At 45.5% G+C, this 18828-nt stretch overlaps 1 protein-coding gene across 1 annotated transcript in view; it reads left to right on the top strand.

Annotated features, from left to right (window-relative positions):
• LOC311240629 (trinucleotide repeat-containing gene 6B protein-like) overlaps positions 1–18828 on the top strand; it is a 62041-nt gene continuing 43213 nt past the window's right edge. Inside the window, exons 1-7 of the mRNA XM_084329201.1 lie at positions 1–297; positions 1988–2075; positions 5514–5535; positions 6374–6793; positions 9785–12193; positions 12281–12979; positions 13562–13717. Of these exons, the coding sequence (XP_084185327.1) occupies positions 2019–2075; positions 5514–5535; positions 6374–6793; positions 9785–12193; positions 12281–12979; positions 13562–13717 (3763 nt within the window). The 5' untranslated portion in view covers positions 1–297; positions 1988–2018. The remainder of the gene's footprint in view (positions 298–1987; positions 2076–5513; positions 5536–6373; positions 6794–9784; positions 12194–12280; positions 12980–13561; positions 13718–18828) is intronic.

The raw sequence follows: 18828 nt of genomic DNA, 5'->3' as shown, positions 1-18828 counted from the left end.
AGCAAAATGGCCGATAGTAAACTAACCGATCATACAGCGTTTGACAGTCATCAAGAGGTTATGCATGTTTTGTTTACAGTTTGAGAGCTACATTCGCGTAAAAGGACATTTGCCTTTCCACACCTTTTCTATATAATTAACATTTCGCCTTTCGGTGATGTCATTTCTTATTCAATTTCGCCTTGAAAAGCCTCGAAGAACCACTAGCTTGCCGAGCTAGCTCGCTCGCTAGCCTGCTAGCGTTAGGTCTGCACGAATTTCGCACAGAAGCACTTTATGTTGTTTGTGATTCCTGAGGTGAGTATTTGCTTGTCTTGTGTGTTATAACGTTACAATACGTCATGTTATGTATGGGACCGTTTACGTGTATGTTTTTTGAAACGCATGATCGTATGATGAGTGCAGTTGTTGAATACAAGCCTCGCTACGCGATGCAATGCCTCCTCGCAGCGCGAGCGGCGTCACCGAAGTTCGTGGTTTAACGTGGCCCTGTCTGTCAGTCACCGCGAGCTCACCGGACCAGCTAACAAAGCAGTGTGTTCTCTCTCTCTGCCGCTCAGCTCGGAGACGTTGTGCATATTGTGGAGCTACAGACGACTTGTGTTGAGAGACGAGGGACGTCGGTTGTGAGAGTTTTGATGTGTCGCGAGTCGAGGCGCCGTGCACCGCTGCGGGCTCGCTACCGGGCCACACAACACCAGCTGCTTTAATAAGTGAACTACACATGATTTATGTTGGCTAACAGTGAGCTAGCTGGCAGCAGGTCAACCTCTTCTCGTCTGGTTACACTACACTGGCCCGTTACTGTTAAAGGAACACTCCAACATTTTGGGAAATTAGCTTATTTGCCATCTACCCTGGAGTTAGACAAGAAGATGCATACCTTGGGAAATAGGCTAATGGAGGAACCTACTTCCAGTGACTGACGCTAAGCTAGGCTAACGGTGCGTGTCTTTCTACTCCTACTGCACGCACAGAGAAGAAGAAAAAAAGGTATGCATCTTGTCTAACTCCAGGGTAGATGGCAAATAAGCTAATTTCCCCAAATGTTGGAGTTTTCCTTTAAACTGACGCGAATGAATCAAGCTGCAAAAACGGTAGCTGGCAGAAGGTCGGTCTTGTTTAGCTAATGTTAGTGCGTCAGACTTTTTTTAAGAGGCGACGTTAACGCTATGTGGTTAAATGGTTGTGTACCGCTAAGTTGGCTAGTCTAACGTTGGATGTCGGTGGCAGCCTGTTCATTATGTGTGGCTTATCTACCTGAAAGGCTTTGCCTAATTGTATTTACAGCTCACTTGCTACTGCTATGTCTGTGTGAGAGCCCTTGTTGGACTACTCTGAGCTAGCTAAGCTTGCTGTATTTTTTGCATTTCACAACAGGTCACACGTGGTTTGTGTAATGCATTTGCATGTAAAAACAATCTGCTTATGTTATTGATTGTTAAAGATATTTGGCAGCTGTTATGTTGGCAATGAGGGGGTGGCTCGTGCTTCCAGTTCCTTACTGTAACCTGTAGAGAAGCTGCCTTTAGTCTCACCATATCCTCTAACCAATTTTGTACGTTATGTACCAAGCAACCCTTCTTATACCTACCATTATTTATTAGGTGATCTTTTCCTGTGCATGATCAACTTATTATTTATTTTTGTATCGGACTTGCTGCCACTACATTCCGTCTCTTGCTTGACTGACGCTTGTGCTGCCTGTTGGTTGGAATTGCAATCGTTTGCAGGGTAATGAATTATGCAATGGACAGCTAGGCAGGCTACCATGGACTGTTGGCAAGCCGTTTGTGTCTGGTTAACATTACAGTTCTAACAACATTAACTAATTATGTAGGAGGTGAGATGTTGACATGATACTAAAACATGTTAGTAATTGTATGTGTGTGTGCGAGAGAGGGAGAGAAAAACTTCAGCATAGTTTGAGTTGTAATATAGGTCTAACATGCCTATGCCTAATAACATATTGTAATCATTTTCTCAGACAGGAGAATCAGGAAAGGGAACAGCAGTTCATGGAAGACAAGAAAAAGAAGAAAGAGGATAAAAAGAAAAGGGAACCCTCCCAGAAGGTAAGAATGTAGTTAAACCATGTGTCCAGAACATTTACTACTAGAATAATGTAGTTAAACCATGTGTCCAGAACCTTTACTACTAGAATAATGTAGTTAAACCATCTGTCCAGAACCTTTACTACTAGAATAATGTAGTTAAACCATCTGTCCAGAACCTTTACTACTAGAATAATGTAGTTAAACCATCTGCCCAGAACCTTTATAAATAGAATAATGTAGCTAAACCATCTGTCCAGAACCTTTACTACTAGAATAATGTGCTAAAACCAGCTCTGTCCAGAACCTTTGCTACTAGAATAATATAGCTAAAACCATCTGTCCAGAACCATACAACTACAATAATCAAACTAAAACATCTGTCCGACCAGAACATTTGCAACTAGAATAATGTAGATAAAAACATCTCTGTCCGAACCTATACAACTAGAATAATGTAGCTAAACCCAGTTCTGTCCAGAACCTTTGCTACTAGAATAATATAGCTAAAACCATCTCTGTCCAGAACCTTTGCTGTCCAGATTTGACTTTAGTTTGTCATTTTGAGTTACTTTTCCCATTTAATGGTGGTAGACAGTTTAATTGGTCTCAATGGCAAAATTTTTGGAATTTGTGATATACATTTTTAATTGGTAGTAGATGGAATCACGATTGTTATGTGAATCGATTCTTTCCAACACCCCTATTGTTAGGTAGGGAGATAACTAGATCTTTGTCAATTAGTTGATTAATTGGTCGCTTTGGTCTTGGTCGACCAAGACTTTGTTAGTCGATAAGTAATTTATGTTTGTGTCCTTGCTGAGTGAGTTATATCCTGGAAAAAATTATATGCATATCTGTGGTAATCATTAAATTGAAAGGGGTTCTTCTGTATGATTGCATGTGGGAAACACAATTTCACAGATTTGCCGATTTAATCAACTAATGGATTAGTCGACAAAATCCATGACTATTAGGCCACTAAGAATTTCTTTAGAGAAGGGCACGTTTGGAGATAATATAGGAGGGTGTCATTCTTGTACATTATCTCATTGTGGTAACTTCTAGTGAATACAATATAAATGTAACCTTTACACCGTTATACTGGTGAACCTGTGGTACCCGCCTCCTTGGACCTCATTTTGAGAACCATTGACATACAACTAGGATGTCACTCAACACCCGCGCTACAGCCCACATGGGCCTATAAACCCGCCCTCCAGTCATTCATATTCATTATGATAGTCAACCTCACTCGCTTCCTCACTTGGTGTCCCTTAGTTGGAAATCGGCTCGGTCACCATCTTGGTCCGTAGGACTATATTAACCAATGGCTAAAATCTTTGCCCCGATCAGCCACAAGCTCGTTTTTGGGAGGTAAAGAAAAGGTAAATAGTGCACATCCTTGGTTGACTGTCAACCTATCCACCAAGCTTGAGCTAAATTGCATTTAAAGAAATGTGCGAGTTGTCACGGTTACGGACACTCACAAATGCCAGTGATTACAGTAACCCCCCCTCACCCCAGGCAGGTGTCATAAATAGAAAAAAAACACTCAAAACGGAATCCAGATGTTCTTCCAATGACCTTAGACTGTTTAGTCTAGATCTGTGCACATGAACAAGAAAACTAAAGCAGGTCCCTCTGCAGCTGCGTGGTTGGCGTGGAATGGGAGACTGCCGCTGTGGACACCGTTACCCTGGGGATTCTTAGTATTTTTTTGCGGACTGGGGGGGTTGGTGTGACGGGCTTTCCAAACGTTGGTCAATACCCCATGCTGGCTCTCCTGATGATAATAATAAAATAAGGTCCCTTGAGAAATTCCCACACATCAAAAGATGAAAATCACAGCCAACCGTTTATGGACTGCACAGAATCTACTCTAAACACCATGTTGCTCGCCTGTATTTATCTATATCTGCATATATTCCTGTTTGTATATTCCTGTTACACACTATATATGCTATATCTGTATATATCCAATACCTACTCTTATTAGTTATACCACTGGCCAGTAGGGCTTACTACCATAGTGTATTTAATACTTGTATCACTGTAATACTTTAATCACTTGTTTGCGTATAATCACACTGTATATTGTTATTGCACTTTACTGTTACCTTTGCACTCTGGTTGGATGCCAACTTCTTTTCATTGTGCTGTATGATGACAATACATTTTAATCTAATCTACGAGTTGTCTCCTACATACCAGCAAATTCTATCATCTATGGTTTTGATGTTTAACACTTTTGAGTGCCACGTGTCCGGTGCCCCGGAACCCCATTGCGTGCCACCACCCACTTCAATGACTGAGCTCTCGTATTTGTGAACGCATAAACTATATCTTAAATTATGGCTATGTGTCTAATATGACCGTCGCTTATCAAGGACTTGTTTGCAGTCAACATTGTCGAAACGGATTGTTTTTTAATCTGTTCATTTCCGTTTTATACCATTGTGGAAAACGCTTGTTTCTTGAAAATGTCAGAAGATTCTGTGATAATCGCCCTTTACTGGAATACACAACACGTTGTCATTTTTCTGCCTATTTATGAATTTTTTTCAAACAAACGCTAGATTATCGTCGTTGGCACTCAAAGTGTTAAGGAGTCTTGGAAGAATAGCCCAGTTGGGCTAAAATTAATCCTAATGGAGAATATAATCCAGATTTAAAATAGCATTATAATTTGTCAACAGAAAAGTTTTGTATTTTATTATCACAAGAAATAGATACAAATAAAAGCTGTCAAAGATCGTAGGAATAATATGCTAATTTTGCTCTGGACTTAAAACAGGGCCATGCTGCCACCTTCGTCTTCGTCATTATCATGTTGTTTCTAGACTTAATGCATTTCAGTACCTCAGATGAAGAACCATATAAGTCAGTTTTTGAAGTTTCAGGGGGACAATGTTTTCAAACTTTATTATTAGTGTTGTTGTGTTCATTCATAGTTAGTTGGTTTGTTAAAAATTGTAGAGGTTGAGTCGTTTATTATCTAAAGATGGTAAATTAGTGTGGTGTTAATTTATAGTTAAAGACGGTGGAGGTTGAGTACTTTATTATCTAAAGATGGTAAGTTGGAGTGTTGTGTTCATTCATAGTTAAAGAGTCAAGACGGTGGAGGTTGAGTACTTTATTATCTAAAGATGGTGAGTTAGTGTTGTGTTAATTCATAGTTAAAGACTGTAGCGGTTGAGTACTTTATTATCTAAAGATGGCGAGTGTTGTATTCATTCATAGTTAAAGGCAGAGGTTGAGTAGTTTCTGGTGATGCATCACATTACTCCCAAGTGAATTAGATTAACTTCACAACTGCAAATACAATTTCAAAACAGACTTATATGGTTATTCAGTGCAAGGGTTAATTTCTTAGGCAAGCACATACTTAGGTGAAAGTTGTGTGTTTTGACATGAGGCATATCGTTTCTCTTATATCTGACTCACTGTGTGTTTCAGGTGCCAGAACAGAAAATCAAAGGTAAGCTTTTCCTCATTCCTCCTCCTTCTCCTGCTTAGTCTTCTATGTCTGAACGGTTTCTGTTGATCTTTTGTGGTCAAACACTCTTTCACCAACATTACCTTGGTGTTTGTCTTTAAATGTAACTAATAAAAAAGAATGGCAAGGCCAAGTTTATATTCTTATAGCGTATATATCTCTGTGCCACAGAGGTTGCTCATAGGTTGGATGCTATTTCAGTATGTGCACAAACCCTTTGACGTGTACCGTAGCGTGTATGCAGGGCTTGACATTAACACCCGCCAAATGCAGGTAGAATTCGGCAGTGGCGTGTAACTCCGTCACTCTTACCAGCCACTTTGGCGGGTAGACCATGCAGCGTCACCGTTTTAGAGTTGTAGTGAAGAGTCTCTTTCTCTCTCGGAACGCAGTGCGCGCTTACTTGCGTTGCGCATAATGAGTCTCTCGCTCTGTCTCAAGTAGCCAAACTTTACAGTATAAAAACGAACTGGATATTTGGATACAGTGTGTGTGTGTAATTTTTGGCTGGTGAAAATGCTGAGTGGCTAGTGACCACAAGCCACAGTGGCTGGTGAGCCAAAAAGTTAATGTCGAGCCCTGCTTGTATCCCTGGCTCCAACATTATCATTGCAATGTAGCACAGTGAGCAACATGTATCTCGTCGCTAAGCCACATGCGATTTCACAGATCTGGACACACTTTTTATTTAAGCCAAATTAGATAATAATTAAAAGGTGAATTGTCGCAGTTATTTGTTGAGTCATCGTTAAAAGAAATTTCATGATCTCAGCCGCCCTGAATGTGCTCTAATCTAACAAGAATCCCTTCCACCCTCCAGTGCCAGACTCAGCCAAGCCCTCCTCCACCCAGCCACTCACCACCCCGGGCTCAGTGTCCCCCAGCCCTGGCCCCGCCCCCCCCTCATCCCCCTGTCCTGTTGCAGCCGGGGGCGGGAACAATGCAAAGCAGCGGGCAGCTGTGGCCAACGGACAGCCCTCCTCCTCACCCTCCTCTTCCTCTTCATCCTCTGGAAGCCAGACCCCCCAGCAGCAGCAGCGCTACATGCCCAGGGAGGTGCCCCCGAGATTTCGCTCCCAGCAGGACCACAAAGTACTACTGAAGAGAGGCCAGCCGCCGCTGTCCTCCATGCTGCTGGGGGGAGGAGGAGGGGGTGGAGGGGGAGGCAGGGGAGACACTCCACCTCTTTCCTCCTCGCAGGGCGGAGATAACCCCAATGCAAGCAGAGCTGGAGCCACAGGTGTGTTGGTGTTGTGGAGTGAAAATAACTTGACGCGCCAGAACTACGCAAACTAACTCGTCATTAGGTCTGAAAGTGGCACATTGAGAAATAAAGGAGACAAATTCAGCAACTTTTCGAGGCTGATGGATGTTCTAAAAAAGAATATTATTATTACAATTGTATTAGTGTATTGTAATAATTGTATTAATAAAGGACTTTATTTTTTAGAACATCCATCAGCCTCCAAGAGTTGCTGAATATTTCTCCATGAACTTTTTCCAGTTCATGCATCTTGGTTGAAGTTGTGACGGGTCTTTTGTTTCTCCTGTAACATTGAGAAATAAACAAATAGCTTGCTGACGATAAAATCACACTTTCACCTTAACCGAGGTGGTGTGTTTTGGCGTCTTTCATGCCGGGGTGAATTCCTGGCACTGTAATCACATTAACCCTTTCACTACCACACTACAGAAGGTTAACCTTTCACTACCACACTACAGAAGGTTAACCTTTCACTACCACACTACTAGGGCTGACCTTCGATTTTTTTTTTATTCGAAGCTTCGGGGCCGAGATTCGATTTTAATTCGAAGCTTCGAAAAAAAAATGTAATTATTAAAATATATATATATTTAAAAAAAAATTATGTTGTGGGACTTGTACAGCACTTTGTTCAACTTTGTCAGTGCTGTAAAGTTTAAACCTTTTTAAATCTTAGACAAACTAAACACTTTGCTTTCATGAAATATTGTAAGCCGTCATTTGAGGCTTTATAAAAGCAGCACAATTAACACAAATCTGTCAGTGCAGAGTCCGACCTCATCTTAAATAACAAACAGCATTGCTTGTTGTAGTTAACAAAGAGAGGCAGAGTTGATACATTTTTGCAATTGATTGATTTTTTTTACATAATCAAATTTTATTTTCATATTCGAATCCCATGCCCATCGAACGAATCTTCGAAGTATTTAAGACAGCCCTACACACTACAGATGGTTAGCCTTTCACTACCACACTACAGAAGGTTAGCCTTTCACTACCACACTACAGACGGTTAACAGTCTTTTGTGCCCCTCTCTACTAATGGCAGCAGCAAAGCACAGCTCGCGCATGAAGGCCATTCTAAACTTAAACATAAAATCCCTGTGTGATGGCACGCTGACGAGCCTGTTGCCTTGGTAACGCACAGATAAATGGAGAAATGGTCTTCTTCCCTGTACATTAATGTAATCACAGCATCGGGAATTCCCCCCGGCATGAGAGACACAAAATGTACTTTTATTGGTGACCATTTTCGCCGACAAGCAGCTTGTTATTTCTCAATGTGTTGCTTTCAGACCCCATGGAGCTAGATTGCATGACATGTCAGGCAATGTAACGAATCTTCTCTCGTTCTCTTCCCTAGCTTTCTCATTTTCTTCTGTTTTAACTACTGCTATTAGCATACTGTTTAAAGCTAAGTTGAATTGTTTACAACTTTGAAAGAATTTTATTGTGTGTGTAACATTTACATTTAGCAATACATTTAACACGTAAAGAACATTCAGGAATAATACTAAGGTGAGTGGACTACCCACTCTTGATATGAATGTTGTGTATTTAATCATCTTATGCTGCATCCCATTATAACTCGAGAGGTTAGAAATTCCGACTTGCTACTAGTAAAAATTAAATCAGGCTCAGTTCAAGCCTCAGTGTCATTTGATGTAATTTCAACATGGCCACCTGCATCATATAAATGCTAATGTAGTTATTAGATGTTTTAAGAGTACAGTATATTAACACATTCAGGGCCATTGGGGGCCGTCTAATATCACTCTAGACGTCCAGCATTTCAAAATAGACTTGCATAGTTCGTGAGGCTGTTTGTAGAGCTATATCTATACTTTATAGTATTGCTATCTGTCCATTCTCATTGTCAATTGAGACCATAAACCGTCCCTTCAAAATGGCTTAAAGAAATAATTTTTTCATCAATACGTTCTCATTTTATAGCATCTTGAATATAAGCGTTATATGGGATTTGGGCTGGGATATTTCCTGGAAGGCGAGATACAGGGCGCTAAGCTAATAACATTAAATCGAACAGCGTTTCGGCGCTACAGAAGCTAGAGCTAAAACTCAAATGCATATTGTCGGTATTGATGGTCCACCATGAATGCATGAAGGGGGGGGGGGGGGGGCGGGGGACGTCGTTTCTGATTATTGATTACCAATAACCGCGTTAGCCTCAGTAGCCACATTCGCTGATCGGGTGGATGGCTATCATAACAAGGCCCGATCAGCGTGTAATTTACGTGAAAAAGATCTTACCGTGGGCCGGTTGGATCCCCAAAATGATTTCCCAGTTATCGATCGCCATCTGGTGATTGGCTGATGATATATTCCTTTACTGCATAGTGAATTAGGTGTCGCAAAAGGTATTCCAAGCTACAGGCTGCACATATATAATCCAGCTAACTGGAAACTACATTGAAAGTCAAAAAATATAGTGCACCGTTCTGCCACAGGGCACACTGCATTATCGAGATAGCGCCCCTAAGAGGATCTGGCCGGTAATGCACTTTTCAGAATTCAAAGAGTAGGGTACTTCTGCAGTGCAGCTCGGTGACATCGAGTAGGTTATTAAAATGGAATAAAAGCCTAAACAACCTTGCCACGGATATGTCCGTGGATGGCCCTCTAGCGTTGGATTCGAAACACGGACATCTCCGTGGTCGGGCGGGAATGTGTTAATAAAAGTATATTTGTATAAAAGTATATTGGCTGTATGTCATTTTAAACTTTTTGTCTTTTAAGTCTTTGTGAGTTGTAGTTCATGCGGGACAAATTGGAAAAAAAAGTTTAGCGTGAGCATCCATGTTCTTCTGACTTTGTAACTCGAACGCACATAGATGACACGTTTCCAACTTCCCACATCCGACCATAAACAAATGCAGCATTAGTACGTATTCAGTCACATTAAAATTGAGTTTTCAGCAACCTCTATTTCCCTCTCCCTCCCTCCAGATCCCAACCTGGATTCATCCTCCCCGTCGCCCCCCCACTCATCCTCATCATGTGTCGCTGCTCCGTCGTCTTCTTCTACTACCGGTACTTCAACTTATGCAAATTCCACATGGGGGGCGGGCTCTGGCAGCCAGCCCTCCTCTCAGGGCTGGGAGAATGTGATTGTGGACGGGACTGACCTGGAGGAGTGGCCTAGCATCCTGGGCGGGGCCAAATCGGGTTCTGAGGGAGCAGGAGGGGGACGGGAACAAGACGGCCCCAGTAACAGCAACAACAGCAGTGCCTCGTGGAGTGAGAAACACATCCAGCAGAAGGGAGGAGCAGGAGCAGGGAACATGGACAATCCCTCCCAGCCTCGCTCCTCTCCTCCTTCCTCCTCGTCCTCGCTCAATGAATGTGTCCAGTCAGGGGGCGTCGCGTGGGGCTCCCCCTCTCAGGCGGAGGCCGGGCCGGGTACGGCAGCGTTCTTCAATTCCAAAGTCTCCCCTCTTCCTCCTGGGCCTCCGGAGAGCTCTGTGGGCGGCAACAGCAGCAGCACCGTGGTCCCCGGTGCCAACTTCAACCCCAACACCAACCCCTCCGCCTGGCCTGCCCTGGTGCAGCAGGACGGGGCGGCGGTCGCAGAGGGCCTTCCTCCACACTCATCCATCACTTCGGCTTCCCCCTTCTCCGCCAGCGCCGCCCTCGCCGCCACTCTGTCGTCTGTGAATCAGGCTGGTCTCCATCAGCAGCACCTTGATATGGCTTTAGGGGCGAAGGCAGGAGAGCAGCTGCAACACTGGGGAGGCCTGGGGCAGGAGCTGGGATCAGGAGGAGGGCCGGGACCAAATCAAGGAGTCGGAGACGCGATGGACTGTGGGGTTGCTGGTGTCGGGGGAGGAGGAGTGAGTGGTAATCTTTCTGGCTCATCATCCTCTTCCTCTGCAGCTTCTTCGTCATGGAGAGCCATGCCTCCGCCCTCCTCTTCCTCCTCTGACCTCAACACGGGTGCCTCGCAGACTGACGGGTGGGGTGGAGGTGGAGCTGCTCAGGGGCAGGAGGGGAAGGTGTGGGGCTTCGCTGGCCAAGGAGAGAAGGCGGGGGCAATGATGGGAGACAAAGGGTGGGGCAGGGGAGACGACGGTAGCTCAAATACCCCAGCGGTATCTCAGGGAGCTTGGGAAGGCGGAGGTGCGGAGACGGGTTGGGGTGGTACGGCAGCAGCAGCACCAGGAGGAGCAGGAGGTGGCGGCGGCTCTGCTAACCTAGCAATAGGAAGTGGAGGGGATGGGAGCAGCAACAGCAGCAGTAGTGGAGGTAGCGTAGGTGTTGGGGGCGGGGTTTCACAAGACTCTGCCTCTCCGACGTTAGCAACTATGACAAGAGCTTGGGACAATCAGAAAGGGGTAGAAAGTGGGGAGGCGGGAGGCGGGGACTGGGGGGCAGGAGGAGGAGGAGGCGGCGGCGTCAGGGGAGGAGGTTCTGGGAGTGGCGGAGGTGGCAGTGGAAGCGGGAGTGGGCCTCACAATCAGAAGCAGGAGAACAACTCCTCCTCGGGGCGCTATCATCGCTCCCAGCAGCCCCCCCCCGAGCCCCCTGAAGTGGCCTTACAGACCATGCTCAGTCGGACTGACCTGGACCCCAGGGTTCTGTCCAACACCGGATGGGGTCAGACTCAGATCCGACAGAACGTGGCCTGGGACCTGAACACGGCAGCGGGGGCGGGGAACCGAAACGAACGGGGCTCTTCATCTTCTTCTAACTCTGCGTTCTCGTCATCATCATCATCCATGAACACTACCGCCAGTCGTGGTCCTGGGTACTCGTCTAACGCCGCTTCAATGACTACTGATCCATCCGCCGGCGCCCATGTGGCCAGCATGAACTCTGGCTCCGGGAGAGACGTCTGGGAGGGCGGGGCCTCGCAGCCCGCCCGCGCTACACCTATGGCGGGCGGCAACATGAGGAAGCCCGGATCCCCTGCAGAAGACATGGAGGTGAGCCAAGGGAAGCCAACTGGAGGTTGGAGTGACTCTCAGCCAGAGGGCCACGGCAAAGGATGGGGGAGAGAAGAGCGGAGAGAAGAACAAGAATGGGTGGATCGCAGAGGAGGAGGTGGTGGTGGAGGAGGAGGAGGAGGAGGGAACAGGAGAGACTTTGGAGAACAGGGTAGTGGGTGGGGAGGTGGTCCGGAAGATAAAGGAACAGGAGGATGGAAAGAGGTGGGCAGAGGGGAGGCAGGAGGTAGAGGTGAGGCAGGAGGCAGAGGGGAGGCAGGAGGCAGAGGGGAGGCAGGAGGCAGAGGGGAGGCAGGAGGCTGGGGAGCGCAAAGAGGAGGAGACTGGGGACAGAGAGACTCCAAGCCTGGAGGAGGGTGGGGAGATGGGAGAGGCAGAGGTGGAAGCAGCTCTGAGGAGGGATCTTCCTGGGGTAACATGAATGAAGGAGCCCCTCAGAGAGGAGGCTGGGGAGGAGGGGGGGGCGGGGGGGGAGGAGGTGGAGGAGGTGGAGGAGCAGGAGGAGACGTGGGTGGAGGCAAACCCCACCAGGACTGGGGTGGCGTCAAGCCACACACAGCAGCAGCACAGATACCAAACAGCCAAGTGGCAACAATGAAAGCCCCAAATCAACAGCAGCACCAATCACAGGGCCAGCAGCCACCACCAGGGTCCATGCAAGGAGGGTGGAGCGGCCGGTCTGGAGGTGGAGGCCCAGGCCCGCCACCCAAGAATCAGAACCAAAGTCCGGGCTGGACCTCTGGCCCGATCCCTGGGGGTGGCGGCGGCGGTGGTGAGTCCCTGGAGTCCAGCGGCTGGGACGAGCCCTCCCCTCAATCCATCAGCCGCAAGATGGATATCGACGACGGCACCTCAGCCTGGGGGGACCCCACTCGCTACAAAGGCAAGAATGTGAACCTGTGGGACAAGAACAGCGCCCCCCCTGGGCAAGGCCAGGGTCCGCAGGGTCAGCAGGGCCAGGGTCCGCAGGGTCAGCAGGGCCAGGGTCCGCAGGGCCAGGGTCCGCAGGGTCAGCAGGGCCAGGGTCCGCAGGGCCAGGGTCAGCAGGGCCAGGGTCCGCAGGGCCAGGGTCCGCAGGGCCAGGGTCAGCAGGGCCAGGGTCCGCAGGGCCCGCCGCCGAACATGCAGCAACAGCCTCCGAGGAGACAGCAGGGGATGCCGCCCAGCAGGGACACGAGCTCGGGTAATCCTGGAATGGGTGAGTCACCAGGCGAGGCCAAAATGATACCTTGTTAGGCTGTCTTAATATTTGTCAACATTTGTAAGCAGTAGCCGCTAGAGCCTTTACATCTGTGTTTGCAAGCAGCCACAGCTACCTTTTTATTCTCTGATGTGAACTTCATTCACGTAAAACAGTTCATAAATATATTCCTAAAACGATTCTAATTTTGGTATTTTATTATGTTAATAAGAGTACTATTCTTTAAAGGCAATGATTTTTTTGTTACGTAGAGCACAGTATTTACATTATCGCATGACCACCACTGCTCGATGAAATATCATATTTTATCTAGTTCAATTTCCCTCAAAAAGCACAGACCCAACGTTAAAATAACACACCGACATTGTGGGAAATGCGCTTACTGTCTTAGAAGATAGATACCAATTTCCTCTCTGCGTTCAGTAGAAAGCTATACACTAGCTTAGCACAAATTAATGGAAGTGGATACGGATCGCTAACTCAGGGAGAGGTGTTTTTGGCCAACAGCTAGGCTAGCTAGTCCGTATCCGCTTCCATTAATTTGTGCTAAGCTCCATCTTGTCCTCCACCTTGTCCCAGGTCCAGGTATGTGGGGAGGAGGTGGCCAATCGACGGATAACGGTGCGACTACCTGGGGACAGGCAGCTGACACGTCATCATCCGGCTGGGCTGACTCAGACGAGCCTGGCAAAGCCTCTGGCTGGGGGAACCCCTCACCCAACCCTGCCAAGTCTGGTGAGAACAGACCACCCAGTGTTGTTGTTCTATATACTAATGTATAGAATGCCTCATGTTTATGACTGTCTAAATTGGGATGGGTGAAAAATACAGAAAGCCCAAAAATAAATAGAATACATTTTTTATTTGATTTATGTGAGCCAACTGTCAGACTCGGCTCTTTTTTTTATTTTTATTTTTGGGCTTTCTGTATTTTTCACCCATCCCAATTTAGTCGTTCCCTTCCTGGTTGTTGCGCGCATTGCCCCACTGTCGGCCTGGGGGGGGTGTAGAACTACCACATGCCTCCTCCGATACATGTGGAGTTGCCAGCCGCTTCTTTTCACCTGACGGCGAGGAGTTTCACTGGGGGAACGTAGCATGTGCGGAGGTTCACGGCACACTATTTCCCCCAGATCCCCTCCCTGCTGAACAGTAGGAGTCGCAGTTTACAACGACCAGGACACATACCCCACCAGCTTCCCACCCGCTAACACTGCCAATTGTGTTAGTAGGGACTAAGGCTGAGCCCGAACGTTCGAACGTTCGTTCGTTAAGCTGACATTCGGACTTTAATTAATGGGTTCGAACGTTCGGTGAAAAAAAATAAAGCAGGCGCAACGACGGTGAGGCGATGTGAAGCGGCGCGTCCCCCGAGTGAGATCGCTCGGCTCAACCAGTATGGTCTCTGCCGGGCTGTTGCTGGATACTCAACCAGAGCTCTAGTCTCAACCAATGCAATAGAACAATTTTGATTGAATGACAGGCGATTCTGCCAATTACGTCACACCGCTTGCACCCGCCTCTGCTGTTACCACCAATCGGCAAGCGTTTATTATTTTTTTTACTTCCGGCAATGCCGCCATTGATCTGCTTGAGAGAAGCATTAACGTAGCGTTAGCTCCCCGCCGAGGAAGTAAAAGTCGTAACAACTTTCCATAGGTCAACCTGCGGAAGGATCATTAATGAATAGTATTGAATACCAGCCTTTTTCGGCCACGGAGCGCGAGCTTCATGGCGGGAGGTGGTTGCGTTGGAAACAACTCTGGCCGAGGCGGCAGGCGTGTTGGGAGCCCGGCGGGACCCCCGCGCCGGTGTCTCTCTGTCTCTCTGCCGTCCCCCGTTCAGAGGTAGACGGTGGAAGGAGCCGAGGCGCGCGCCTCTCTCCTTCCCGTTGACCAAGAGTGAATACCTGTTATTGAACGTGTAACACTAACTATATAACGTGAATGCCACAAAACGAATGCATTTGTTTATCTAGCCCCTTACGTGACTGCGGTGTGCAAGGGCTATTGTTTATCATAAGTAGGAACTTTATGCAGTACTCAGTAGCTTGTTTATTTTCTTCTGAGTGCTTTGTTTAATTACATGTTTACATGAACAGCCACCACTGTAAACAACATGTTTTTTCACCAATAGATTATGCAATGCCGCCCTCCGTAGGATCTATAATAATAATAAAAAAAAAAAATTATATAAAAAAAAAAATAATAATAATAAAAAAAAATGTTATTAAAAAATTTACAAAAAACGAATGTTCGAACGTTCGTTCGATAAACCCTGGCGAACGTTCGAACCCTAAAAACAGGGTTCGGGCTCAGCCTTAGTAGGGACGACTGACCAAGCCGGAGGTGGTGCTTACGGCTGGATTCGATCCCAGAGTCTGCGTGGTAGGCGAGTGCTTAGTCCACTGCGCTACCCAGCCGCGCCTTTTTATTGTCCATTTCTTGCCGTGGTCTTTTTATGTCTGACACTCTCCATGTTTGCATGGGATTCCTCCTGGTACGCCGGTTTGCTCCCACATAAAGACTGCATTCTAGGTATGTCCTGGTTATGGCCCTTGACCGAGGCACTGTCATTACAACTGGAGTTGACTTTGGCTGCCTATTTAGGCCACTGCGCCTAAATAGTTAGGATGAGTTGCACGCAGAGGACAATTTCCCGGTATATGTAATAAAAAAAAAAAAAAAAAAAAAAAAAAAAAAAAAAAAAAAAAAAAATGCTGAGCATTTAGTTTGTTTCTGTATTTGTTTTTCAGGCATGCTAGAGTAGAAAACCCAGATTCACCCAGATGTGGTGCCAAACTGAATCAACACATCTACAGTTTTTTTTTTTTTTTTTAAATTGGCAACCCAATTAAAACGGGTCCGTGACCCATTTTGGGTTGCGACCCTAAGTTTGGGAAACACTGGTCTAGGGTAATTCCTGGGAGGCTAGTAATAGCCTGCGACGCATATTATACTTAATCCATTGGCATTTCGTCCCTATACACGCTAGGGCTGAGCCCAAACGTTTGAACCTTTGTTCGTTACGTTGGCATTCGAATTCTAAATCAACATTAGAATTTTTTATTTTTTATTAAAAAAAATATATATATATTTTTTTTTCTATTTTTCTTTATTCATTCTGTTTAAACCAATGGGGTTTTTCTTCACAGTTGCAGATAAAGATTAGGCTACACTAATAGTATTAAGAAACTGATGAGTTATATTCATTAGAAAGTTTATTTAGGCGGTCAGGTGGCGTAACGGAGATTGCGTTTGTCACCAACCCCGGAGCGGCTGGATTTGCCTGTTCGAATCCAGCTCACAGCTCCGGGGTTGTCACCAGCTTGGCTGGCCATTCACACTAATACAATTGGCAGTATTAGAGGGTGGGAGAAGCTGGCGGGGTGGGTCCGGGTCGTTGTAAACAGCGACTCCTACAGTTCGGTCTGGGCGCCTGCTAAGCGCGGATAGGATCTAAGTGGGATAGTGTGATCCTTCCACACGCTACGCCCTCTCAGTGAGAATCCGCGCTGCCAGGTGAAAAGAAGCGGTTGATTGGCTGGACGCGTGTCGGAGGAAGCACGTGGTAGCCTCCACTCTCCCAGACCGACTGTGGGGGGTAAGTGCGCAGCGACCAGGAAGGGGATTGGGAATTGGCATAACGACTAACATTGGGATGGGAGAAAATCGGAGGAAAAAGGAGGGGGAAAAAGATAATTTTTTTTTTTATTTATTATGAATTAAATTAAGATTTAATTGATTTAGTTGGGCTGGGGCTTAGGGCTGGGCGATATAACGATAACGATAATTATCGCGATAGATTTTAATGATCGATATCGGGGATTTTTTTTTTGTGTGACCTGCAACATGGCAGTTTTAAAACCAGAGACAGTCGACAGACTTGTCTTTCTTGCCTGCAACTTAAAGTAATGGCTTTGTTTGTCCAAATGACAATACTGACCAAATTGAGATATTTTTCTCTTATTTTGTTTGCTTTCTAATTTAAAATACAGTTTGAAACCGTCTGTACACAGTAGGCTATGTGTGCTAGCAGAGCTAGTCTCTAGTCATGAGTCACGGTGCACATGTGTGGTGGTTTGTCCACCAAAAAAGCACCAAAAGATAGAAAAGAAACTAGCAGAGCCAGAACTGTTTAACTCCCCTGGAGCCACAGCCAGCAGAGAAGCCGGTTTACTTTTGCTTTCAAACCAGCTGCAGCCTGAGAACTGGAGTGTGAGGGGATGTAACACTAAAGATGACGGCAATGACAAATAATTGCTGCAAAATAAACATACATCTGTTGTTTAAAAAAATATATTATATTTGCTTTTTTTTTATCGAGTGATATGATATTGTTATCGATATCGTTATCGCAATATCATTTTTGGTCCCTACTGGGGCTTATCCCTGGGTCTGGGGCTGGAAAGTTGATTTAATAAAAGAAAAAATACTAATTTAATCAGATTAATCACTTTATTCAAATTGAGGATTTAGTTTGAGGATATATATAAAAAAATTATAATAATTAATTAATTTAATTAAAGAAATTAAATTACATTTTTTATCTCATTGACCGCCACGCCCATATGACCAAATTAGGGCTAGCACACCACCACTTTAATCAATGGGAGGACTGGAAAATTTGCGAGTGCTTAAAATATATCTTAAATTATGGCTATGGGTCTAATACACCCGTCGCTTATCAATGACTTGCTTGCAGTCAACATGTACGAAACGGATTCTTTTTTCATCTGTACATTTTCGTTTTATACCGTTTTGAATATGATTATAGTTTTGGAGATTTCTAGTAATTCCAGAGAAAGACGCAATAATAGCCCTTTAGTGGAATACACAAAACACGTTGTCATTTTTCGGCTGATTTATGAATAGTTTTCAAATAAACGCTAGATTATCGATAGTCGTTATGCACGATACAAAAGCGGGCTGAAAAATCGCTTATCCGTGCCTTGCTCAGCGCCAACGGCACGCACACACACACACACAGACACGCTGTGATCGCTATGAAAAAAACATCTGATTAACCCAATACTGGTAACATAGAGTACTTACCTCACATTAGATGTTCTGTAAAAAGATTAATCCAATTCCTGATCGCCATTCCAAATATCGATCGCGTCCATTGATCCAACGTTATAGTCCAAAACACATAATCCATGCTGCTCCCAGTCCCCCCAGTCAACGTGGTACAACGATACTGCATGCCCGAGAAGCAAAACCCAGACCGGATTTTTTTTTTTATTCACAGTCCCAGCCAATCCAATCCAATGATGTGCAATGCCATCCGGGAAACGATAGGCGGCGGTATTTGCCCTTTTGCGAGCTCAGACCCATTCCCAACGATAACATCAGGTTGGATGGATGAAAATGAATGGATATCGCTAATAAAAGAAATAACGATTCAAACCCGACTATACTCGTGATTGGCGCTGAACGGTTGGCTAGTTAAAATGAGTTAAAAACGAAGGTTCGAACGTCCGTTCGAAAAACCCTGACGAAGTTCGAATCCCAAAAACAGGCTTCGGGGACAGCCTTAATACACGCTACAATAAAAAATTCAAATGTATATGATCGGTATATTATGTTCCATCATGCATGCATGAAATGGGGGGGAGGGGTCGTTTCTGATTAATTGATTGTCAATAACGGCATTCGTTAGTACAACAGCATATCAGGGCGATGGCTATGAAAACAATGCACAACCGAGCTGAAATTGACGTTAAATTGCTCTTACCTCTGGCCGATGAGATTCCAAAAAGAATATTCCAATTATTTGATTGCCATCTGCTAGATCGTATGTCCATTTGGCCCATGCCATAACCCCCCACAGCATAATGAATCGGG

The sequence above is a fragment of the Notolepis coatsorum genome, assembly GCF_963971535.1.
Source record: "Notolepis coatsorum genome assembly, chromosome: 14".
Classification (NCBI taxonomy): Eukaryota; Metazoa; Chordata; class Actinopteri; order Aulopiformes; family Paralepididae; genus Notolepis; species Notolepis coatsorum.
This window is presented reverse-complemented; position numbering and strand designations above follow the sequence as displayed.